Source organism: Aethalodelphis obliquidens, unplaced genomic scaffold, assembly GCF_003676395.1.
Source record: "Aethalodelphis obliquidens isolate GAN/ISIS:26980383/991018 unplaced genomic scaffold, ASM367639v1 scaffold20, whole genome shotgun sequence".
Lineage (NCBI taxonomy): Eukaryota > Metazoa > Chordata > Mammalia > Artiodactyla > Delphinidae > Aethalodelphis > Aethalodelphis obliquidens.
In genome coordinates, this window is record NW_020837964.1 from 13,839,392 (window position 1) to 13,866,751 (window position 27,360).

A 27,360-nucleotide genomic window follows, 5' to 3' on the forward strand; every position below is an offset into this window, starting at 1 on the left:
CCACTGCAACAAAAAGAGTAAAATACCTAGGAATAAACCTACCTAAGGAGGGAAAAGACCTGTATGCAGAAAACTATAAGACACTGATGAAAGAAATTAAAGATGATACCTACAGATGGAGAGATATACTATGTTCTTGGATTAGAAGAATCAATATTGTGAAAATGACTCTATTACCCAAAGCAATCTACAGATTCAATGCAATCCCTATGAAATTAAAAATGGCATTTTTTACAGAACTAGAACAAAAAATCTTAAAATTTGTATGGAGACACAAAAGACCCCGAATAGCCAAAGCGGTCTTGAGGGATAAAAACTCAAGAGGAATCAGACTCCCTGACTTCAGACTATACTACAAAGCTACAGTAATCAAGACAATATGGTACTGGCACAAAAACAGGAATATAGATCAATGGAACAAGATAGAAAGCCCAGAGATAAACCCATGAACCTATGGTTAACTAATCTATGACAAAGGAGGCAAGGATATACAATGGAGAAAAGACAGTCTCTTCAGTAAGTGGTGCTGGGAAAACTGGACAGCTACATGTAAAAGACTGAAATTAGAACACTCCCTAACACCATACACAAAAATAAACTCAAAATGGGTTAGAGCCCTAAATGTAAGACCGGACACTATCAAACTCTTAGAGAAAAACACAGGAAGAACACTCTTTGACATTAATCACAGCAAGATCTTCTTTGATCCACCTCCTAGAGTAATGGAAATAAAAACAAAAATAAAAAAATGGGACCTCATGAAACTTAAATGCTTTTGCACAGCAAAGGAAACCATAAACAAGACGAAAAGGCAACCCTCAGGATGGGAGAAAATATTTGGAAATGAATCAACGGACAAAGGATTAATCTCCATAATATATAAACAGTTTATGCAGCTCAATATTAAAAAAACAAACAACCCAATCCAAAAATGGGCTGAAGACCTAAATAGACATTTCTCCAAAGAAGACATACAGATGGTCAAGAGGCACATGAAAAGCTGCTCAGCATCACTAATTGTTAGAGAAACTCAAATCAAAACTATAATGTCACCTCACACCAGTTAGAATGGGCATGATCAGAAAATCTACAAACAACAAATGCTGGAGAGGGTATGGAGAAAAGGGAACCCTCCTGCACTGTTGGTGGGAATTGATAAATTGATACAGCCACTATGGAGAACAGTATGGAGGTTCCTTCAAAAACAAAAAATAGAATTACCATATGATCCAGCAATCCCATTACTAGGCATATACCCAGAGAAAACCATAATTCAAAAAGACACATGCACCCCAATGTTCATTGCTGCAGTATTTACAAGAGCCAGGTCATGGAAGCAACCTAAATGTCTATTGACAGATGAATGGATAAAGAAGATGTGGTACATATATACAATGGAATATTACTCAGCCATAAAAAGGAATGAAATTGGGTCATTTGTTGAGATGTGGATGGATCTAGAGACTGTCATACAGAGTGAAGTAAGTCAGAGAGAGAAGAACAAATATCGTATATTAACACATATGTGGAACCTAGAAAAATGGTACAGATGATCCAGTTTGCAGGGCAGAAGTTGAGACAAAGATGTAGAGAACAAACGTATAGACACCAAGGGGGGAAAGCTGTGGGGGGCTGGGGTTGGTGGTATGATGAACTGGGCGATTGGGATTGACATGTATACACTGATGTGTATAAACCTGATGACTAAAAAAAAAAAAATGTTGACGGCTACTGCCATACTATCTTCCAATGTACACTTCCTCAATACCTTAGGGGATGCCTGTTTCCACATGCCCTCCCTAACACAAAGCATTATCCAATTTTTGCTCTTTGCCAATCTTATAGGAAAAATAATGTGTTTCATAGCAATTTTAATTTGCATTTCTTCCAACATGAGTAAAGTTGGGCATATTCTCATATATTTAAAAGCTATTTTCTTTTTCTTTTTGTGAACTCTCTGTTCATTTCCTTTGCCTATTTTTCTATTGGGTTGTTGGTATTTTTCCTGTTGATTTGTAGAAGTTCTTTATTTTTAAAATTATATGTATGCTTTTTATTAAAGTTATATGTGCAAGTAATATAAAAGGTCAAAATGTACTGCAAGAGTTATTACAAGAAACAGCAGTTCCTGACCCACCGTGGCATCCCGACAATCCCGAGGCCACAGTTTCTCAATTCCTGTAGCACAGCAGGTCTATGGAACAGTTTTTTTGGGCAGAGAGGGGAAAATCAGGTGATGCACACAACTCAGACACCAGGGATTATTCTGGGGTATCGACACTGACACAGGAAATATTCAATTTCCCCGAACGTTTTGATGAGTTTCTCTGGGGAAGAGCATTTATCTTTATGTCTTGGGATAAGAGTCAGCTGCCCATGTCTTTTGAGTGGGGTCAGCAGGGACAGCAGGCTGGTGCACAGACAGAATCCCTCTGTTTCCAGCCCTCTGCTCCACTCGTTGCCTCTAAGCCCAGGCTACTTGGGCTGAATGACTCCCACTTCTTTGCAGCCTCACTGGTGAATTTTCCATGCTTCAGGTCTTTATGCCTTTTTGTCCACTCACTCCCTTCCTCATTCTATCTTCTAGAATTTGTTTAAATCTCTCATTATTTGGTTATACTCTCCTCTTCCCCTTTTATTTTATTGCTCTGGGTGTCTTTCCTGTTGAACATTTCTACTTTTATTAACATTTCAGGAGGGACAAGAGTGGGTCTAACCTCCCACCCAGACAGAGAAAGCTGCTCATACCTGAATTTTCATTTTCTCATCCATTTGTTTTCCTCTGCTCTTGAGTTCACTCTTCATCTCCTCTTTGAACACTTTTATCTTGTCCCTGAGCTCTTTTTAAAGACAGGTCATATCACCTGTAATTTCTGTGAGACTGTAGAGAACTCCCTGTTTGTACTGTGGGTTTTCTTCCTGGCATAGGTTCCCTTGCAGGAGGTTTTCAACTGCCTCTTGCTTATGATCATCTCCTCCTTTTATTTCTCTGTTCAAAGATCTTAGCTATTTTTTTCCCCCAAATCATGTTTGAATGAGACCCACTAAAGAATCAGCGAGGAAGGAAGGGCAGGGGAGGGTGGCAGTGCAGTACTGTCTGCAACACGCTCTCACCCAGTGGCTCTATCCCCCATCTTCCACAAAGATCCGTCTCCCCAAGTGTGGCTCATAGCAGATGTCCTTAAGTCCCAGGCTCCCTCTTCTGAGATCCTGCGATTGCTGCCTGCCCTCACTTCCTCCTCTATATCACTTCTCCATTAGCTATCTCCCTGGACTGGGAGGCCGAACACCATGGGGTGTGGGGCTGGTCTCTCCTTCAATCCTCCTTCCCTGCCGCTCTGCAGTGCCACCTGCCCCAGGGCCCAGCCATTCCCACTGGTGTGCTCATGCCCAGCCAAGGATCACGGGGATCATCTTGTGGGAATGTTCAGAGAACACTGCATCCTGCCCCAGACTGGTGGCCAGGGGAGCTCACAGCCTCCTGCTTCAGCCTGGTTCACATTTCTCACTATCTGGAGATGGGCTGGCTGGTTTAGGGTTGGGGCTTTGAGTTTTGGTCAAATTTGAGTTTTAGTCAGACTTGAGGGGGATTAAAAGATCTTTCCTCTCATTAGTGGGAAGTCACTGTTTTCTAAAGTTGAGCTTCGTTATAATGGGCAGGAAGGAAAGGGTCATAATAATGAGCAAGAAGCTCTCACATTGTAAATAATGGTTTTCCTACCAATTGATATCAGAATTTATTGATATTATGACTCATTTTAGATTTTTCCTCTCTGTTTCCTGGATTCTTTATATTTTTCTCGACTGAAATTAGGCAGTGTACCAGTACTATTCTCTTCTTTTATCACACACGCAGCACCCCCCTAGGAGTTAGGACACCCTCTGTCCAGTTACCTCAGGAATTGAGGGCAGTGGGGATTTATCAGCCTTGCAGATAAAGAAGGGTGCACTTGTTGAGAGCAACACGTTCACAGGCAGGTTGGAAATGTTCTTCATGACCAAGGGCTGGTAATCAGGTTCCAGGATAGTGTTAGGTTTCTGCAAAAAAGAGAAAAGAGGAAACAAACCAGCTTATGGTAAACACAGTAAGCCTTTAGCAACAAATGTCTGATATTCATTGTTAACAGCAGAATTAGCATTCTCTCTATTTATATCTATAGATGTATGGATTTATATTATATCTGTCATCTATCTATCAAGATATAGATAATTTATATCTATATATTATATAGGTTCACTTCTCAGTAGTCCACCATACATTCCAAATGATTTATCTAAATCTCTACAAGGGATTAATATAGATGTAGATATATGTATAGGTATTTTCTATGTATCTATGTATCCATTTCACTAGAAGAGATCCTACTTAAGCCAGAAAACAGATTAGATTTTCTTACTTTCTTGTTGCCTGGTTTAAAAAAACCTATACAAGCCATGCCTCTGGGTAGAACTGTTACTACAGAAGTTTCCACAGCATCATAAAACAAAGTTTAATAAATGAATGATATGTTATGGAAGAACCCATGTATCATTACAGTGAATAAAACATTTTTTCCTTACACAATATTCTTTTCATGCTTAAAATATATTTGCAAATATATTTTGCAAATATATTTATCTTGCTATATTGACAAACGCTCATAACTATTTCCTGAAAATTTTCTTGATAACACTGGGAGAGTTGATTTAGAAGCATGGTTCACTCTGTTAGATCAAATTTCATTTTTCAGCAGTAGAAAACATCATAAATGGATCTTAAGCTGGAAGTTTCCGGTCAGACTGGATTTTTCTCACTCTGACATTGGGATCCACATTGTTCATTGTGTGCCTTGGAAAGGGGGTCCTTTAATATCACTAGGAAGTGACCGGAAACCTCAGTCTCTGGCCTCCAAAAAGAATCTCCCTCCCATTCCCTGGCTCTTCCAACAACTCTAGCCTATTTTTCCCAGACCTATTTGTTTTGATTTGCTTTTCTCCCTGTTCCAATTTCAGTTAAGTCCTCCTGATTCCATGCTTTGCTCTGCCTCTGCTTCTTTGTCCAGCATAGTCTTTCTTCCACTGTGGTTCCTGGAGCCACTGGCTCTGAGCGAGCTTGGGTGACCAGTGTCCATGGTGTCTTAGTCAGTTCAGGCTGCTATAACAAATATCACAGACTGAGTGGTTTAAACAACAGCCATTGACGGCTCATAGTTCTGGAGGCTGGGGAGTCCAAGATCAAGGTGCCAGCACATCCAGTGTCTGGTGAGAGCCCACTTCTTGGTTTGTAGATAGCTGTCTTCTCACTGTGTCCTCACATGCCTGAGAGAAAGATCACCTCTCTTGTCTTTTCTTATAAGGGCACTAATCCCATTCATGAGGGCTCCACCTCCACGACCCTATCCCTTCCCAAAGCCCCCACTTACAACATGATCATATACGGAATTAGGGCTTTGGTGTATGAATTTTGGGGGGACACAGACATTCAGTCCATAAAGTTGGCTTGAGCCACCTGCCTCGGTTGTACCTCATTAGCCCCTTGTGCACTCCCAAAGTTTTTTCGGAGGTTCGGTCTGGCACTTACGACGAGAAGCTGCCACTGTTTCCTTCCCTCTAACATGGTAATATAGGTACTGGGTTCACCTTGCACTTGCAGATTTCATACTACCGTTTGGAGAGGGATGAAGCAGCACTTTCGACCTTCCCCCCAGGCTGCTGTGTCACTGCAGGTAGCTTTGAAGTGAAGAAGCCACACTCGGTTGGTTTTGGCAAGAGGCCATTTAGAGGTTAGTGATGAGAAAGAGCCGATGGACAGAGAACCCGTTCTATTTTAAAATGACCCTTTCTCTCTGGCTTGTCTCGCCAAATATCAGAAGACAGGATTTGCTTCTGGACTTCATGAAGCAAACTGACTGCTAGTTTCAATTGACCTTTTCAATTCCACAGAGATGTGGTTTTATCTCTTCTGAACGGTACAATAGTACCGTGGCTTCTGAACGGTACAATAGTTATAGAGCAGATCAAATCTGAGGAAACGGTTATAGAAAAATTCTTCCCATAGGCAGGCTTGGTATCATTAAAGTCTAAGGTACTAAATCAGATACACTGCCCTGAGCCAAAAACAAGGAGACAGAATGGATAATTGGGTGTACCAAGACAGGTCTCCTGCACACCCTGGGTAATGAAGTCACATTTCTTCATTGTCCCTGATATGGAGTGAAATGTGAGCAGGAAATGAACAATGAAGAATACAGTAGTAGGACAGATTTCAAACTTGCGATATTTGGGAGGAAGGAGAGAAGGACAAAAACAAATAGGGCGTAATGACTGAATTCATTCTTTAAATTCAACAAGTCACTGTCATATTCAAAATATTTGCTATTTTATTCTAGTGATAAATTCAAACAGTATACATTTAAACAAGAATATGCTTTTTTTTTTTAAAAAAAAAAAGAATATAAACAGAGGAAAAGGAACACTACCCACACATTTTTATGAGTGTTTATGTACTTTGGAAAAAAAATCTAATAGGAAACTAAGCTGCATATTTATCATATACTGTAATGTCTTGCACAGAATAGCTATTCAATAAATCTTCACTGAATGTTCTCTGAATGGCTATATTTAGAGAGAATATGATGCAACCAACTTTGGCACAGCTGTTGCCAGTAAATATCTTTCCTGATTACTTGAAAAAGGAAGAATTTAAAACAGCAATGAAAGCTTAACAACTGTAGAAGGAATTCTGGTAGTATTTTCTTTTTATATGTCTCATGGAGATTGTCACAGTTAGTTTAGCATCCTGTAACTGAAACCTTTATCCTACTTCTTCAGTGTCTACATTCCCCACCAGTTTGTTAGGTTAGGGTTTTTGCTGTGTCTTTACTGCCTAATACACTGCAGGTGCTCAAAAATTATTTGTTGATTTGAATTGAACTTGTACATCTCACCTCCCGTACTAGCCTATAAGTTCCCTTATTCATCTTCTGGCAGAGCACCTTATCCATGGTGGGTGTTCAACAGATATTTATTTAATATGAACAATATATATAGAATGCACCAGAACAAATGGTCTTGAACATTCTCTTGCTAGCCTCCGTTAACAGAAGGAACCCTGGTTTGTTCTCCCATGACCGGTTAGGCACTGCCACACCCAGTCCTTTCGTGTGACAGCATAGATCACACCACGGGATCTTCCTTAATGCTTGGTCTTCCCAGTTGGTTGTGAAGTTCATCACGGAGGGAATATTCTCACTGTTGTATCTCTACGACCCGACACAGTGCCTGGCACGTGGTAGGTGTTGATAAATACTCCACTCCGCAGCCAGCGTGACTGTTTCAATGAATACATCTGACCATGTCACTCCCTTCCCTGAAGCCCTCCAATGGTCACCCAAAACAAAACCCGAAGTTCACAACATGTGTCCCAGTCAAGCCGCACATACCTGGCCCCTGCCCACTTCTCTAGATGGACTTCATTGTCATTCTTGGCATAATCTCTGTCTGAGGTGGCCCTTCAGGTTTTATGCTGACCAAGCTCTCTCGTGACTCAGGCCCTTTGCATATGTTGTTCCCTACCTCTCTCTCCCCCACTTGTCACCAGACCGACTTCTATTTGTCCTCCCAGTCCCAACTTGAGGCATTTGCTCAAGGAAGCCATCTATGACCTCATGTACAAATAAGGTCATGTCTCCTGATACATACTCTCACTGCCACTTATACCTCTTCTTCATAGCGCTGTTTAGAATTATAATTTAAACAATTAAATTTTAATAGTTTGTTGATAGTTTGTAACCTCAACCAGTCTCTTAGTTGTGACTATGTCAGATTTTTAGCACCCACACAGCCCTTGACCCAGAGGAAATGTTCCACACATACCTGTCCTGAACAGTAAATAATTCTCTGCTGGAAACCTGCCTAGGACTAGGTCAAGTCCTGCTGTGATATCTCCCCTCCTCTTCACCACCCAGCCCACTGCCCTGAGCAGCAGTCATCCCCATCTCTCCCCTGTTCTGGGCCTCCCCCACTTACCACTCACCCTTAACGGCACATAAAGTTATAGACAGTTATGGGCATATACATCAAAGAATGTGAATCAAATAGTTTAAGTTGTTTATTCCCAAGCAGTGTTAGGTGATCTACAAAATAGCTTAACTTGTGTCTCAGTTTCCTCCTGTGTATCATGGGAAAGAGAAGCTCCTGCAGAGATTGCTGTGAGGGACAAATGGGAAAATGTATGTAATGAACATGGCTCAATGCCCAGCACGTACCAATCAATAGTGGCAGCTATTCTTACTGGTTACTGTAATTATCAATAATTCTTCTCCAACCATTTCTATACTGTGATGTTTATTTTACCTAGTTAGAGTAAAATGATGGACTGAAATGCATTTTCAGTGCACTGGGATACCCCTTCACTTTGGTCTTATACATCAGGGATGATGGAAGTAGAATTTCTATGGCAATTCACTTTTCAAAAGAATGTAGGTTTAGATTCAGAATTTTTAGTTGAATGTGTATTGGCCTCTGAAGCTTAAAAAACATTGGCTGGGTGTGGGTGTAACAGGATTCCCATTAATTTAGCTTCCAAAATGAAAGCGTGAACATGCGCACCCCTAGCTGGAGCACCCGGCCCTCCCCAACACAGCCCCACTGACCTTCTCCAGTCGGTATACGAGTTGCTTGGTGGAGAGCTGGATGAACGGTGCCACGAACTCACAGATGATGTTCACCGTCATCACCAGGCTCTTCCCCTTTTGTGTCCCGATGATGGTGTGGCACACCAGCTTTTCTTTGACTATCTGCAGACAAGATATACCAGCGTTTGTGGAACCTCTATAGCTTGGAAGACCTAATTCTCAACAATCAGCAAAATGATTCTCAACTATCTGCCTGGGGACACCAGGGAGGAACACATTTTTCTGAGCAGTGCATGTCAGGGATGGGTCTCTGTCACACAAAGTCTGATTGGTTAGATGTGTCCAGGATGGGTCCTGTGTCTACTGCTGACTGTCCCTGAGGACACAATCAATTTACATTCAGCTCATCCAGTGTACTTATGGAAGATTTATCAGGGCTGTTAGGGACTGGATACACAAGACAGTGATGGAAGATGCAGATAAAAATCCTTCATGGGCTATCACTGTGCTGTACACCTGAAACTAACACGACATTGTAACTCAACTACAGTTGAACAAAAATATTCAATGGTAGTTACACACAATTTCTTATCAAGGTAGTGGGAAGCTGGCTGGAAAAATTTCGCCTTTCACATTTGAATATTTAAAAATCGTGTACGGTAATTAACACTTCTTTGGACCTAAGAGCCTTAGATTTTTATAGAGTAGAAAGGACTCAAAGTGAATTTATAACATGAATAGCCTTTATTGAAGATTGCTCAGGTGTCAGATGTTAATGAATTCAAGTCTTCTCAATTATGTAGCAGAACTTGGAATACAGGGGAGATTTTAGTAAAGCTGCAACTGAATTTAGAACCCCAGCAGCTCAGATTTAATGCCTTTAAAATACAGTCAACTGTTGAGAACAACACTGTAAACATGCCTGCAACAGACTGTCAGTGTCTTGAGATGAGGGTCTGCATTCTATTCATCTTTGCATCCTTGGTGCCTAGCACGGTGTGTGTCATGTGGTACATACTCAGTGAAAGTTGGCTGAACCCCTCAGTAACAGAGAGAAAAAACATATTATACACTCCATAATGGGAAATAACCTTCTTTTTTAAACTAAGGATGTGTTTTTCCTGAAAATGTTCTGTGAAGAAACAACGTAAGTGAAGCAAAGTGCCATCCATGACCCTCGAGGAACTAAGCAGGGAACCAGCTTTCCCGTCTCGTCTGCTGGGAGGCAATTTCTTACTGTTTCCTATTTTCATGAGGAGAAAGTTCAGCATCACATCCTAATTTGGTGACACCAACAGGAGCTCAGGTAACCATCATTTCTCATTCACAAAGTCTGCCTTTGTGAAGAGGCTTGTAAGTGATTTCAGAAGTCTTTCTTTTAGGTTGTTAACGGTTTCCAGCCTCCATGAGGGAATAGGAATAAACAGACACATGGTTGGATCTGCCTAAATGTCTTAAGCAGAATGGTGATAATGTGAATAAGAGCAGAACATCAGAGTTGCTGAAGATAAATGCAGCTCTTTCATTGATACATAAAAAGATGATGATTATAAATGTGATGCTGTTGAGTCAAGCTGAGAGGGAAGGAACTAAGGATATCCCAATACCTGGATAGGAGAGGCAGCCGAGAAATTTTAAGAAAAACATTTTCTTAAAAATAAATATTAAGTGAATGCTGCTAAGTATTAATCAGAGGCTTAGCTTTGGCTGGACAGTGGATGTCCCTCTACCAGAGACTTACTGGCTCTGTTGACTCTGGGGATGAGAACCTGCTTTAAACAGTATTTTAAGACTGGGTTCATGGTAGCTGTAGAAACAAACAGAAAACTCAGCAGAGCTGAACCTTGAATGCAATGGGTGCTGCCATGGTAACTCAGTGCTGTATGCAATCCTTGAGAAACCACAGCCTTTCTTCAGATAAATGTCAAGGGACTCTCCTAAGAAATAGAGCAAAGATTTATTTAGGAGAATAATAGCTTCTAAATGTGTGTCCTCTTACCCTGGGAGTGGCAGAATAGCCTTCAAGTATCACGTCAATCGTCTGGCCTGGGTACAGCTCCATCCTGATGGGGTGGAGTTGAAACACGGGGCTTTGATGATCCCTGGGTGCCCGGGAGCACTGGGATTGGCAGTGGCTCTTAGCACACCTCTTCTTAGCCAGTCTCTTCTTACCCAGCTTTTCTTGGGGACAGAAATCTTCATTCATCCAGAACAACTGTTGGACCCGACGTCCCTTGTTGGTCAACTTGAAGCGGTAATAACAGGTGTCCAGGCTGGAAAAGAGGAGGCAAGGATTGAGAGGATTCAGCTTTGAGTTGTTCCGTTCAGCTCTACAGCCTTGGGATTTACTCCTCCGGAAGTATTTAAAAAGTGAGCAACAAAATAGACATTATTATTTTTTTTAATGCAGGAAGGCTAAATGGTGATACTGCTAGGAACTACTAGGACAAGGTAACATCTACTCGTTGAGTCATTAGACTTGAGTCAGTGACTTGAGTTTGGTCCCTGAGTTGCCATCACCAGGAAAGGGGCCGTGGGGAAGTGGCCCACCCATCCCCAGTCTTTCTCAGCAGGTTAAGCTGCCACATAACACACAGATACAGTTCATGTGAAAATCACTTCAATTTACAAGAAATGGTACTGAGAAGTGAAAGCAAAACAGCTACTGAAGGAGAAGTATATTTCAAATTGTGTTGAGTAAATTTCTAGTAACTAGTTAAATGTCTTGTGATGGACTCCATTTGAAGGGAACTTTAAAGAGAAACAACACATATCCTCTAAACCTTACCAAAGGTCAAGGGGACTATAATGCATCAGAACACCACCTGGATCGGTCATTTATCTCAGACTAATGTGCTTTAAAGATGCTACTACTCATGCATGCATGCATGCATTCATTTATCTATTCTGCAAATATTTACTAAAGACCTCTTTATTGTCTGTCTCTTTGCTAGACACTGAAATTTCTAAGATCTTGGAGGTGGTTCAAATGTGTTTTTGTTTGAGTTTTTTTTTTTTTTAAACTGATTTATAAGCTTACTTTAAAATATTCTCTTCAGGGAAAAAACTCATCTCAGGACTTTTAAGATTTATTTTTTATTTTTTGGGGCTTTGAGTTTTCATCCCATCTGTCCCTCCTTTGGAAAGACACCATGTCTAATAAGCAAGTTGAAGCTTGCTAAATAATAAGGAGTGTTTGCCAGTTGTCAGGTATAACCATTATTAGCTAAATATATGTCCAATGGGGCATGCTCATTGGAGTCTTCACTTTGTAGTTTGACTTCAGGGCTAAATGTAGGTTTTGGGGAAAATAATAAATAACATATACTATTTTATAAACTAGGCAGGGTCTCTGTCACTTATTCACAGTGTATCCTTCAGTCATCATAGCACCCCAGTAATACTAAGCATATAGATTAATTTTATTGATGAAGAAACAGAAGCTCTGAAAATTTAAAGGAGTTGTCCAAAAATATGCCATCAGAAGAGGTGGCATACGGGTATTTCTTTAGACCCCTGTGCCCAAAAAATTGGCAAACTTTTCCTGTAAAGGACTGAATAATAAATATTTTAGACCTTTTGGGACACGTGGTCCATCATAACTACTCAACTCTCCACTGTAGTGTGAAAGAAGCTGTAGACAATATATGTACATGAATGGGCGTGGCTGTCTTCCAATAACAGTTTGTTTATAGAAACAGGCAATGGGCTGCAGTTTTCCCACCCCTGCTTTTGATGATTCTTCTGGAGATTGCCGGCATCAAGATTTTATGTCAAAAAGAAGAACAACAGCGTTTAGGCAGAGCAGAAATTGGCAGCTAAAAGATACAGGTTTCTTCTATATTTGTTGAAAACTATCAGCTATCCCTCCAATTCTAGGCAAGTGTCAGAATATCCTTTGGGGCCATTTGACACTATTTATAGATTAAGGAGAACATGTAATTAAGTCTGGTTTGCAGTATATTGTTTTTTGTAATTATATTTGAATGCACTTAACAAATAAATTTGGAAACAGGAATAGTATGCAATGACAAAATGCCCTACCATATGGTCAATGGATAGGAGGAGAGGAGCATTTTTCGTATCTAGTTGACACAAAAACTGTAATTGGATGCCTCTCTGAAAACATATGCAATTAACGATCTCACTTGCCTATTACTTAACTCCTATTGGTTTATGGTATTTTCAATTAAGTGCCATATTTTGTAGATGAAGCAGAGGAAAGGAGGTATGGATGGGTTTGGGGGGAGGGTTCCTAACAGTATTTTGTCAGGTACATCTCTAAACACACTGTGTCCATCTTGGTTTCAGGGCCTTAGGCCAAAAGGCAGGAGCATCCCCTTGAGATCTGTTCACAGCACTGAAACAAACAGGCACCAATTCAGCTGGCTCCTGAGCGTCAACTAGTGACAATGCATGACTCTTCTGAGGAACCATAAACAAACCCTCACACATGTCCGCCATGGTTAGTATCCAAACCCCATACATTTTTAGAGTCACATTTAGATCGTTCTGCTCAGAGATGTCTATACTGTACCACCTGTTATTTAAATATTTAGACTCTCTAGCTTTTCCTGAGTGATCAGGTGGAGCCAACTACAACCACCTCAGTTGCTGGTGCTACGGTGGGGAGGCAAGCAGAGAACATATACGAAAAAAAAAAATTACTGGCTTTGCAATACCTGGTAAGATACATTTGATATATATATACATATAAAATTTTAAAAAAATATTTATTTATTTGGCTGCACCGGGTCTTTAGTTGCAGCACGTGGGATCTTCATTGCCACATACGGGATCTTTAGTTGCGGCACATGGGCTCTTAGTTGCGGCATGCATGTGGGATCTAGTTTCCTGACCAGGGATCGAACCGGGGCCCCCTGCATTGGGAGCATGGAGTCTTAACCGCTGAACCAGCAGGGAAGTCCCTGCAATATATTTTTACCTTCCTAGTTATACTCTACTTAGGGTATCACTAAGATCCATTTGTATTTTCTACATTCATGGAGAGGAATTAACAATATATTGGAATCAAAGAAGAGAAATCATGTTCAAGATTCTGAATTTGTCACAGAGAAGCCACTGTAAGTTTCAGAGAAGAATATACTTCCTGTGAACCATCTCTTCTCTAGTGTAGAGGGACACAGCTTGGAGAATGTAACCAAACTATGACTAGGAAATGTCTTCTTGTGGCTGATGAACCCATCTGGAGGGGGAAAAGTGAAGATAGGGAAGGGAGGGGGCTGACGAGGCTAGCTCTGTTTACTTAAAAATAATTTTTCAAAGTAGGAGTGATGCTCAGCTTATAGAATATATGTGATATGCATAAAACTTGGTCCATGATATTTCCTTACCTAAAATGTGCTCCCAAATTGAGTTCTGGTGCAAAGGGCTTATCTGAAACAATGGTGGAGCCAATTCCTGAAGCCTGGACAGGTATCCGGTATGTGTTGCTATTTTCAATGTCCAAAATGACTGTGTCTTTGAATGTCAGTATGTCGTTCAGGTTGGCAGTCAGTGTCAGTTCAACATCACTTTCTGGGGGAACGGTGCCTTCCTTGGGTTCAACCGTCCAGAGGGACTTTTTGTGTGCCTGTAACACAAGACTACAAGTTAACAGTGAAGATATTCTTGGCTTTTCATTCTGCACATGTCAAAGCCCTCTGTATTTCAAACGCCTGGCACTGCAGAACTCAACATCAGAGACAAACATTATTTTTTTGAATCAAAGCAGCTGGGTGTTTGTTGGCTTTTCTTTTTTTTTCTTCAAAAAGCAATATGATTCTGAAGAGCAAACCTACAATTCTACTTTTGAATGCGCTGTGAAGATTCTTTACATCTCTTTCTTAAGACGACAGCCCAGTTCTCTAACAAGCTTATACTAATTATCTGCTCTAATCTCCAAATTCTGAGATACCAACAGAAGGTACAACATCCTTCCTGGAATTTGGAAGTTTTAAAAGAAATGTTTTTCAAATGCAGAGTTTCCATGATGTTATAGTAGGGATGAACAGCTTTCATTAATAAACACAATATAGGAAGTCATCTTCGTTCCTATTATTTCATCATAATCAATAGAATTTCATTTGCTAAAATTCCAAACTTATTTTGAAATGTGTGATAGGACTAAATTATAGAGTTGGAAGTGACTCCCACCAACCTGTTCCCTTTAACTGCTTAGATCCTCATAGCTCACTCTCTTTCCTCCCTAAGGTCTTTGACCAAACAATACCTCTCAATGAAGCCTACTCTGACCATCACATTTTAAGTTGCAAGCCTTCCCCCCAGTATTCCTGATCCCCTTTACCCTGCTCTATGTTTTCCCCTGCGCATTCACCATCTTCTAACATTGTGCATGATTGATTTATCATGCTTCTGTCTCTTTGCACTACCATATAAGCTCTCCAAAGAAGGGATTTTTGTCTTTTTTGTTATTGTTGTTCACTGATACATCCCTAGGATCTATAACTATGCCTGGTACATAGGAGATGCTTAATAAATATTTGTTAAATGAATTCATATATCTGCCTTTTAATCAAATCCTTTGATGTTAGAGATCTTATTTATCATCTAAGGTAACTTATCCCTGGTTTTAATAACTCAAACTATTTGATATGTCTTCCTTATATTAGAGATACCTTTGTTTGTTTTTGACCTTCCAAACACTGGTATTTGGTCCACTCCCTTGGAGCTAAATAGAATAAATCAAATCTCCCTCTTTTGTTCAACAGCCCTCCAAATTCTACATCCAGCTTTAGAAGAAAACCTCACATAGCTCCAAAGTAAGTTGAAAATTTGGTTAAAGTGTCAAATAATAAAAAATGACTCATGCTATAAGCATCTTATTTAATTTAAAAATATAATTCTGTTTCTTTGGTGGTAATCTATTTTCCCAGGCTGCTTCTAAGATTTTTATCCTTGTATTTGATTGATTATAGTTCAGGTTCACTACAATGTCTCTAGTTATGGGTTTATTTGTATATCCTGCTTGGAATTTGCTACACTTCCAGAATCTGTGGTTTGATATGTTTATTTCTGAAAAATTCTCAGCCATTATGTTTTTAGATATTGTTTCTGCCTCATTCCTTCTCCTTTCCTTGTATTACTCCATTACACATGGGTATGACTTTCCTAGTGTGTCCTCTCTGTCTCAGCCTTCATCTGCATTTTCCATTCTTTCTCTGCCTGTGCTTCATTTTGGATGACTTCCTCTGAGCTATCTTCCAGTTCATTATTCTTTCTTCAGCTGTGTGTAATTCACTGTTAAACACGTTTATTATGTTATTAATTTCAGCGTTTTTTGTGTGTTTTTAAATTCAGGTTTTATTATTTACTTTCCTTTTTATACATTTTTCAGCCTTTTGAGATTTTTAAAAATTCTGATTATGACATTCGAATTATTAGCTACTTTTCCTATCCTTCCTAGTCAACTGTAAATTTTATAAGCAAATTGTTCTTAGGATTTTTCAATACATATAGCAAATACACGTTCAGTGGTTCTAAGGTCCAGGTGTTGTGGGAGACACAAAAATGTCCAAAGCACCATTCCTGCCCCCAAGAAGCTGATAGTAATGACATTCATAGGGACCACCGTGTAAACAACAAAAATGCAAGTCAGAAGGAGGTTGGGGTGAAAGTGCCTCAGGGAAATCTAAAGAACAAGGTGCATTTCCAGAGCAGAAGATATTGAAATTCTTTGACTGTACGACAAATTTCCAGACACATTTTCTTTTCTGTCTAAATGTGAAATTGAGCACAATTTTCAGGTAGTGTGATCCCTAACTATATTAGTTAGTTAGTTAATTAATTGGCTGCATTGGGTCTTCGTTGCAGCGTGCGGGCTTTCTCTAGTTGCGGTGAGCGGGGGCTACTCTTTGTTGCGGTATGCGGGCTTCTCATTGCAGTGGCTTCTCTTGTTGCAGAGCGTGGGCTGTAGGAGCCCAGGCTTCAGTAGTTGCAGCATGTGGGCTCACTAGTTGTGGCTCACGGGCTCCAGAGCACAGGCTCAGTAGCTGTGGCGCACGGGCTTAGTCGCTCCACAGCATGTGGGATCTTCCCGGACCAGGGCTTGAACCCGTGTCCCCTGCACTGGCAGACGGATTCTTAACCACTGCGCCACCAGGGAAGTCCCCCTAACTGTATTATACTATTGCTTGATAAAATTCAAATTTATTCTACTCTAATTTTATATATAAACAATTATCTCAAAATGAACACAAAGCACCATATCCCTATTTTGATTGCTGTATCATTTAAATCATTTCTAACAGTCCTGTTTTGAGGAAGAAATTACTCAGAAATATTTATATGGATAAATATTCATAGAAAATATTTAGTGATGACTAACAATGCACTGGGAAAAGGCTGAAAAAAGAACTGGTATACAGATCATTTTGAAACTTCCAGGATAATAATGGAGAGGCAAAGCCAAACTCTCCACTTCACTGAGGAGGAGTCTCGTCACTCCCTTGTGAATCTTTCTTGGCTCCCCGTACTCTTCTGAGTAGGGAAGCTCAGAATAAGTCCTCTGAAGAAAAGCACATAGAAGAAAACAACAACTTAAAAACAGATGTAAAATATACTCTATGGGCTGGATTTGAGAGGGCACTCCAGTCCAGAATTATCCAGCCTCTATTTAGTTCCTATGGTGTATTTCTCCTAGCAAATGTACAAACACATGTAGCTCTATGAGGGCTCAGGTACAATGTAAAGCTGCGGATCAGAAACTTCCTGACAAGCACAGATTGGGTTTGGAACAGAGTTGCTCTGCTTGATGATGGCTGTAAATAAGAAGAATGTATGTTGCAATTTGCAGGCAAGAGTTAGAAATTTCAGCCAGGCAGAATCTCACAGGATGGCAGTGCTTTGGAATGTCACCAAAATCCAGGTCTGGCCCCAAAGCAGATTCAGAGACTGGATTTGTTCAGTGGGCCCTGCATGGTCACTCTCTTGGGGACAGGCTCACAGGCACTTAAATAAGGAGAATCTAAGATTTAAACTCAAATGCCAATTGCCCAATTAACAACTGAGGAAAATTCTATTCCACAGACCACAATGCTAATTATATTTCCTCCTGGTTTGAAAGTCTGAATGGGAACAAATAAATACATTGCATTTTAAAATTCAAATAAATTAAACAAAGCACAGAAGAACAGTTCTCAAGATTATAAGTTGTTTATAAAGAGGATGTAGATGAATGATGATGTGGAAATTTTATTTTAATTTTGGTATTAATGGAAATTATAGGTTTAACTCTTAAGTCCAGATGCCTGTTATTATTCATAACCTTTTAATATGGGCCATCTCTAGAGACACAGATATAAAAGAAAGCAAACATTAAATACCACACTAGTTAAACTAGGACTGAGATAAGATATTTGTATGAGAATTTTCTCTATTCAGAGGACACTTGCCAAAAGAAATGTTGATGCTTGTATGACTCAAATTGTTTTTCCAAAATTTCTCTCTAACTTTTCTACTCACAGTAAATTAGCCCTAGTGGAGTACTAAAATATTAAGAAGACAGTAAGCAAAGTCTGTCTTTCCAGAACATTAACCTGTATTTGTATGTAGTTTCATCTTAAAATATTAGTAACAAAAAGATAATAATCCTCATAAATTCAATTTTGGGGACTATAGATCAATTATTACTGGCAAGAGAAACTACAAGATTGAATGTCACTGTATTTTGCTCATGTTGAGGGTCAAAGAAATAACTTCTTTGTATCTTAATTTATCCACTTTTCAAAAACAGTCTGTGATAGCCCAGTCACAGCAATGTAGGGTTCTCTGGCATGCACTTCAAAACTCTTATGTGTGTAACTGATTCACTTTGCTGTATAGCAGAAACTAACACAACATTGTAAATCAACCATATTCCAATAAAAAATTTTTAAAAATAACTAACAAGGACCTACTGTATAGCACAGGGAACTATACTCAACATTATGTAATAACGTACAAGGGAAAAGAACCTGACAAAGAATAAATATTTATATATATATATATATATATATATAACTGAATCGCTGTGCTGTATACCTGAAACTTACATGATACTGTAAATCAACTATACTTTAATAAAAAAAATTAGAAACAAAAAACAAAACTCACAGCCTCGACCCATTTCCCAGTTCCAAAGCCACATTTGTAGGCATCTGTTACAGCAGTACCCACCCTCAGCACCAATATCTGTCTTAGTCAGCTGGGACTGCTACAACAAAGTACCGTAGACTGATTGGGTGGCTTATAAACTACAGAAATTTGTTTCTCACAATTCCAGAGGCTCTAAGTCTGAGATCAGAGTGCCAGCATGGTTGAGTTCTGCTGAGAGCCCTCTTTCAGACTGAAGACTGTTGCCTTTTCCTTGTATCCTCACATGGAAGAGAGCAGAGCAGAGGAAGCAAGCTATCTTCTGACCCTTAGTAGGGCACTAACCCCATCATGAGGACTCTACCCTTGTGACCTCATCTAATCCTAATTACCTCCCAAAGGCCCCACCTCCTAACACCATCACATTGGAGGGTAGGGTTTCAGCATATGAATTTTGGAGGAATACAAACATTCAGTTCCTGAGATTCTGCCCCAGGCCCCCCAAATTCATGCCCTTCGCATATGTAAAATATATCCATTTCATCTAAACAGCTCCCAAAGCACATAACTTGTTTGGTTTCACAGGTTCACAGCTAGAGAGGAATTTTACCTCAGGATGAACGTACCTTGAGTCTCACTCATACCTGATTTAACTGATATTTAGATGAGACTCTAGAGTTGATACTGGAATAAGTTAAGACTGCTGGGACTGTCTTGGGATGGAATGCATGTATTTTGCATGTGAGAAGGACATCAATTTGGAGGGGCCAGGATGGAATGTTATGAACTGAATGTTTGTGTTCCTCCCGAATTAATGTTGAAACCCTATCCTCAATGTGATGGTACCAGGAGGTGAGGCCTTTGGGAGGTAATGAGAGTTAGATGAGGTCATGAGGTGGAGCCCTCATGACCGGGATTAGTATCCTTGTTAAGAGTCATGAAAGACTCACTTCCTCTGCTCTGCTCTCTGTCATGTGAGGATACAGTGAGAAGTTATCAGTCTTCAGTCTGATCCAGCCTAGTGGTACTTTGTTACAGCAGCCTGCACTAAGACACAGTCCCAAAGTGAAAATACTAATATCCTCTAACATATTAACCACAGAAAATAACACAAAAGCGAGTTCTAAAGAGCTATAAATGCAAATGCAACTTCCTATAGATATTTTTAAGTGAGTCATTATAGCATCATTTCATTGGAGTTTTTATTACAGTAAACAGGAATCTCTGACATATCATTTTCAGTCTGACCTACATAATCAAAGTAATACATGGAAATAGATTTCCCATGCTTGAGTAACTAGCCCTTCTCTTTACTTAGAAATCTCTGTCTTACTTTCAGTTGTTTTTATTCTAGGCTTTTATTTTATTTTGTCAAAGATTTCTCTCTTTAATGAAAAAAATCAGTAGATAATAAAGCTGGTTCCAAGGAGAATACAGAGACTGGTTTATATAGCCAGTGAAAGAAAAAAAAATGCTGAAATATAATTGCTATGTTAGATATTTGTTTAATTTCCTATAGAACAATAAAATCACAACATTTGATGTAATCTTTTGCATTTCTAGAAGTCTTTTAGAATTTAAATTTTAATATCCTGATTGACTTTGAAAGACATACAGTAATCATTTTAGGCTATTATTTTAGATAAAGTAATGCCAGCTGCTATAATGGAAAGATTCCTGATACTCAATGGCTTAATAATACAGAAGCTTATTTCTGGCTCACATGCATTCCAGTTGGTGGCAGGAGTGAGGACGGGCTTCTGTTCCATTCAGGCATTCAAGGGCCCCAGCTAAACAGATACTGACATGTTTATTAATTCACGGCTTCTAAGCCAGTGTGGACATTGACATCTGCCTGGCCAATAAGAGAATGGAGGGTCATATGCCAAGGTTTTATGCACAAGCCTGGAAGTGGCACACATCACTTCCGCTCACTTCCACTGGCCAGAGCTCAGTCACGCAGCCACACCTAACTCCAAAGGAGGCTGGGAAATGTCATCTGCTCTGGCCCAAGAGTAAAGGAGGACAGGCGTGGTGAACTGCTAGCTACTCTCTGCTCTAGCTACCTTGTTGGTTCCATATACTGTCACATCCTTAAGTCTTCCCCCCAACTCAGCTTTTGGAAGGTGAAGAGTTCACTCTATCAGAACACAGAAGTAGGAGTATAATTTGGTATTTCAACTTCTATGGGAATTGCAGGCCTGGAGTTCATATCTATCTGCTGTTAGGACAAATGGAGGAGCAGCTAGAAGATATAATAAAAACATTCTAGGCAGGATCATCTCATTCTGTTGGCCCTTCTTCCCAAATATAAGGCCTTTGAACACTCTACACAGTTTTACTCATTTATGAGGCTCAGCTTACAATCAAAACATAAGTCAATGCCATTTTTGTCCTTCTTTTATCAAAAAAACAAATGCCTTTCAAAAGAGGGTATTGGCAATGTCAGCTTTCCTGTTCTAACCATTTATTTTCCTCGTCTAGCCAGTAGCACAGGTCAACCCTCTGTCTACAATAAAGAGAGGGTGTCACCAGCCTAAGTGCTATTTCAAGTCTGGGGACATTAGTTTTCAACGGATGGGTACCATTTCTATTCTGATTTCTGCTGACATGGGTTGGCTGTTCTGGAAAGAAGACCTGAAGTTGCTCTCCAGGGCTGAAGTGGTCAGTTTTCTTTTTGATGAAGCTTATTAATCAATGTTTGGCATAAAACCAGGCAGCAAAGTACATCCTAGAATCCAAGAACAAGGCACATTAAAATGCCAGCTGCTGGGACTTCCCTGGCGGTCCAGTGGCTAAGACTCCGCACCCCCAATGCAGGGGGCCTGGGTTCGATCCCTGGTCATGGAACTAGATCCCACATGCCGCAACTAAGAGTTCATATGCCGCAACTAAAGATCCCACATGCCACAACTACAAGATCCCACATGCGGCAACTAAAGATCTCGCATGCTGCAACTAAAAAAAAAAAAAAAAAAAAGATCCCGCACATGGCAACGAGGATCCCATGTGCTGCAACTAAGACCCGGTGAAGCCAAATAAATATATATATTAAAAAATAATAATAAAAAAAAAATAAAATGCCAGCTGCTAAGGTACTGGACTATCCTTACCAAAAGTCAGGCTCTAAGCCACTCTCACCTTATGTCTCTTTGGTATTTGGCTTTTAGGGGTATCCTTTGTTTTTAGGGAGGACTTGGCCTATGTGACATTTTATGTTATTAGATGGCAAATTTGACTAAAGGAGGGATGGATGAATGATAATCATAGCTATGGAGAACATTTGGTAACCCTTTCAAAATAACAATACAGCAAGACAACGACTGATAGGTTAGGAAGGAAGGCTCTAAAGGAAAAGAGACATTGTGGTTTGAGTCCCAGATCTGCCATGTTGCAGCTGTTGGACATTGGGCATGTCACTTAACCGTGTCCAGCCTCAGCTCTCCCACCTGCAGCTCATGAGACTGACTGCACCTTCTGCATAGAGTTGATGGTTAAATGAGGTGATGCATATAAAACTCAGAATAGTGTCTGGCACACAGTAAGTCTCCATAAATGACAGCTATTGTCATCATTTTACCAAGAGCTGAAATGTCCCACATGACACAATTATGGGCTCAATAGTATTTGTCCCTGAAATATATTACAAAACTGAGACAGTAAGGATGGATGCTAAGAAAGCATTAACATACAATACTCTTGCCAGAAGAGAAGCATCTCATAAGGGTTTACAGTACGCAGAAGTCTAAGATGGCTACTCCTACTCCATCTCCTGGTGTCCGATTATCTTCTCCTAGTTATTAAATCAAACGCTAGTCTAGGCACTGCTGTGAGGGGATTTTGCAGACGGAGAGGTTACCCCAGTGTTCCTGACTTACGCCGGAACACAGAGCCCTTAGAAGGGATCGGGCTCTTCCTAATGAGGAGATTCCAAGCATGTGAGGGTCTATGGAAGGGGTACATGGTGGGGAACTGTGGGGGGCTTGATGGCTGACAGCAGTCCCTGGCTGACAGCTAGCAAGAAAATGGGGCCTCAGTTATTCAACTGAGAGAAAACAAACTTTGCCAAACCTGAGGGGGCCTAGAAGTGGATCTTTCCCTAGCCAAGCCTCCAGAAGGGAATGCAGCTCAGTCAGCATCTTGATCTCAGCCTTCTGAGATCCTAAAGGCAGGATCCAGCCAAGTCATGTCTGGACTTCTGACCCATGGAAACTGAGGTAATACATTTGTATTGTATTAAGCCACTAAGTTTGGAGTAATTGTTTATGTAGCAATAGAAAACTAATACAGCGTTCCAAAGATGAAAAAAATTAGCTTTCCTAAGCCTTCTACCAAAATTTCAGCAACAGCTGCCTCTGTTTTTTCTATGAATTGGGGCTAGAATGCCTGAGTCATTCCAGTAGCCCATGAACAACACATACAGGAGGTTGGTTTGTGTATGTGCATATGACTGTGCAAAGGATGGAAAAATTGTGATCTTTTGCAATTCAGAATTCCATGCCCACTGGTGATAAGCGTTAAACCCTCCTCCTTAGATATGAGGGTACACATATCTAAGGCTAACATTTGCTTTTTATTTGACAATAGAGCATTAGCACACTTAGGCAGTGATCAGGTCCCAAGGTAAAACAGTCAGAGCTTTTATAAATTACCCTATCATGTACTTAATATTTGCCATAAAAGACAAAAGTGTTTGCACATGTCGTTTCAACAGTAAACGAGAGCAAATACACTCAGGCAGACCTCCTATCCTGCAGTGCTAATGACTATGAAGCTTGAAGAAAACAGCACTGTGCCCTTTTCTCTAAAATGACTCGCTTGCCAGTTGAAATCTGCAGGAATTTCCTTCCATGGAATGAGAGGACACAAATGACAACAGGAACCAAGGTGCAGAGTTAGGGATTTCTCTGGATTTATACTATTATCTCAGCAGATGACCAATTCTTTGTGGAACAAGAACAATGAACAGTCACTGAGGCCTTTCTCTTTTTTGTCCTCTAAATGATATCTGTAGTCATATGGTTCTCTGCCCTGAAGTGAGTCACTTTGCTGCTTAAAATAATTAACTGAACGTTAGGAGATGAAGTACAAAAGAAATGATGCCGGAGCTTTATAAGAGAAGCAGAGAGGGTCATCATTAAAAGAGGGGGCTTTAAAGTCACATGGAGACCTGTCGGTCAACTGTGGACTCTGCCCATTTGTAGCCAGGTGGCTCTGTATTAATTTTTAAAATCTAGGTTTCAGTTTTCTCATCTGTTAAATGTATTACTTGAAGAGGAAATAAAATGGGTGCCAAGCACCTAGTACTTTGTCTACCACAAAGTAAATACTCAATAATTGGTGGTTATTATTAACGTTATCATTCAAAACCTCACGTCCAGTTCTCCTTCCTGCTTGCACCCTCCCCAATCTAGTTGACAGGAATCTCTTTCACAGGCCTGATCCTATGCCTCTCTTGCTGGAAATTCTGGATGGCTCTCCAGTGTCTGGACCAGTGGTGCTGAATTTTTTTCCCCTTCGAGAAAGCTATGGAACCCCTCCATAGAAAAAGTACACACACACACACACACACACACACACACACACACACATAACCCAAACTTTACATATAATTTCCAGGGTTCATGGACCCCCAAACATGGTGGGTGTTTCTCATCTTTTCTGTTTGAAACAAAGGCAGCCTGCAATCAAGACTGGTGCACCAGATAAGAACCTATGGCCTGGAGGATTTGTTCCAAATCCTTTGTTAGAGGGCCCCAATGCACTTTTCCAGGCTTACTTCCCAGGCACTGTCAATTTCCAACACACACCCTCGGTTTCAGCCACACCAGATCTTCCCGAGTGTGCTGTACATCATCACTGCATCTGACTATGCTGTTCTCTGGAAATGTACACCCCATTTCCCTGTCCTTCTCCTCCTTATGCCTCAAGTCTCCACTCAAATGTGCCTACCTCTGAACATTTTTAATTTTATGGAAGAATTAGCCACTTCCTCCTCTGTGCTTATATATAACATAGCAGCACACTGTAATACTGTGTTATTTTTGTATCCATTTCTTTTTTTTGAAACTGTAAACTCTTTGAAGAAAGAGATCATTCTTATGATTTTATGAAGAAAGATCATTTTTATGTCTCTCCCTTCAGCTAGCAGAGTTCATCCCAGGCATGAGGAAGATGCTTAAAAATACTTATTTATTGGTCAATAAATATATGAAAAATGTTCAGCAACACCAGGAAGCCAAAGAAACACAGACTTAACTAATGATACAACACTTTTTTTCATCTGCCAGTTCAGTAAAACAAACAAAATGTTAGCAAGGGTCTCGGAGAGGGTGACATTCTTTAACACTGACGGGGGTAGGGTGGGTAGGATACAAACTGGTACAAACTTTCTGAGACATAATATCAAAAGATGTACCAATACTCTTAGTTATGTTCATGCCATTTGACCCAGCAATTGCATTTCTAGGTATTTAGTCTAAGGAAGCAGTTAAAGATGGGAGCAGCAATTAAGATGTGAGCATTGTTTACAGTGGTGAAAAACTGGAAACCACCTATCAGTAGGGGATTAGTTAGTTAAACAACAGTCGTGGAGCCAAATGATGCAATAAAGTCAGTCACTGAAAATGATCTGAACAGGAATACTCCTTAATAATTCATATCAAAACTGACTATACTACATTGCTGAATGAAAATAGCTGGTAATGAAATAGCATTATTTGACGGTGGGGGGTAGGAATACACAGTCAGACACACAAACACAGTAAAGTTTTGGAAGATGCACACCAAAGATTTTATAGTGGTTACCTTCAGGGTGGCATACAGTGATTTTTTTCTCTATCCTTATAGAATAAACAGAAGTTAAGGAAATGTTATTTGTGTAACAAGAAGACACACGTATATTTCTTGAATAAATAACTCATTCTAAAAGGATACGATCACTCTTCTCTTTAGAGAGCATTTAATTTTAACTCTGCTCTCTTGCTTCAGATTCATTCCCAGTTTCTTTCTTTCTTAGAAGCTTTTTCTTTAAAAATAAATAATACACGTCACAGTGTTAAATTCAAATGGATTCAAGGATAATGAGTCTCTCTCTCTCTCTCTCATGCCTGTGCGTGATCACTAGTTACCATCCCCAGAGGCAGCCACTGTTTGCTGTTTTCTGCCTGGCTTTTCAGAGAAACTTTATAAGTAAAATTAGACATATATGTATTTATATTATTACATATATACTTTTCTTGCATAAATGGTAGCATACTTATACACTCTGTCCTGAAGCATGACGTAAATTTTTAAATTTTATTTGTATTAAATGTATACACATACACAATTTCCAAAGTTAAATGGTTCTAGAAAAGTTATATTGTGAGAATTTGGTAAAGTTGCAGGATACAAAATTAATACACAGAAATCTCTTGCATTCCTATACACTAACAACGAAAGATCAGAAAGAGAAATTAAGGAAACAATCCCATTTACCATTGCAACAAAAAGAATAAAACACCTAGGAATAAATCTACCTAAGGAGGGAAAAGACCTGTACTCAGAAAACTATAAGATACTGATGAAAGAAATCAAAGACAACACAAACAGATGGAGAGATATACCATGTTCTTGGATCAGAAGAATCAATATTGTGAAAATGACTATACTACCGAAAGCAATCTACAGACTCAATGCAATGGCATTTTCCACAGAATTAGAACAAAAAATTTTACAATTTGTATGGAAACACAAAAGACCCTGAATAGCCAAAGCAATCTTGAGAAAGAAAAACTGAGCTGGAGGAATCAGGCTACCAGACTTCAGACTATACTACAAAGCTACAGTAATCAAGACAGTATGGTACTGGCACAAAAACAGAAATATAGATCAATGGAAAAGGATAGAAAGCCCAGAGATAAACCCACACACCTATGGTTACCTAATCTATGACAAAGGAGGCAAGAATATACAATGGAGAAAAGACAGCCTCTTCTATAAGTGGTGCTGGGAAAACTGGACAGCTACATGTAAAAGAATGAAATTAGAACACTCCCTAACACCATACACAAAAATAAACTCAAAACAGATCAAAGACCTAAATGTAAGGCCAGACACTATAAAACCATTAGAGGAGAACATAGGCAGAACACCCTTTGACATAAATCACAGCAAGATCTTTTTTGACTCACCTCCTAGAGTAATGAAAATAAAAACAAAAATAAACAAATGGGATCTTATGAAACTTCAAAGTTTTGTGCAGCAAAGGAAGCCATAAACAAAACAAAACAAAACAAAAAAAAGACATTTCTCCAAAGAAGATATACTGGTTGCCAACAAACACATGAAAGAATGCTCAACATCACTAATCGTTAGAGAAATGCAAATCAAAACTACAATGAGGTATCACCTCACACTGGTCAGAATGGCCATCATCAAAAAATCTACAAACAGTAAATGCTGGAGAGGGTGTGGAGAAAAGGGAACCCTCCTACACTGTTGATGGGAATGTAAATTGGTACAGCCACTATGCAGAACGGTATGGAGGTTCTTTTAAAAACTAACACAGAGCTACCATATGACCCAACAATCCCACTCTTAGGCATATATCCAGAGGAAACCATAATTCAAAAGGATGCATACACCCTGATGTTCAATGCAGCACTCTTTA

General features: G+C 39.8%; 1 protein-coding gene across 1 annotated transcript in view; it reads right to left on the reverse strand.

The window, feature by feature from the left end:
* The window catches only part of HYDIN (HYDIN axonemal central pair apparatus protein), a 433,475-nt gene that overhangs the window by 174,628 nt on the left and 231,487 nt on the right, over nucleotides 1-27,360 (reverse strand). Inside the window, exons 20-23 of the mRNA XM_027119341.1 lie at nucleotides 13,970-14,208; nucleotides 10,615-10,888; nucleotides 8,634-8,777; nucleotides 3,895-4,038 (exon numbers count right to left, since the gene is read on the reverse strand). Coding sequence (XP_026975142.1) covers nucleotides 3,895-4,038; nucleotides 8,634-8,777; nucleotides 10,615-10,888; nucleotides 13,970-14,208 — 801 coding nt within the window. The remainder of the gene's footprint in view (nucleotides 1-3,894; nucleotides 4,039-8,633; nucleotides 8,778-10,614; nucleotides 10,889-13,969; nucleotides 14,209-27,360) is intronic.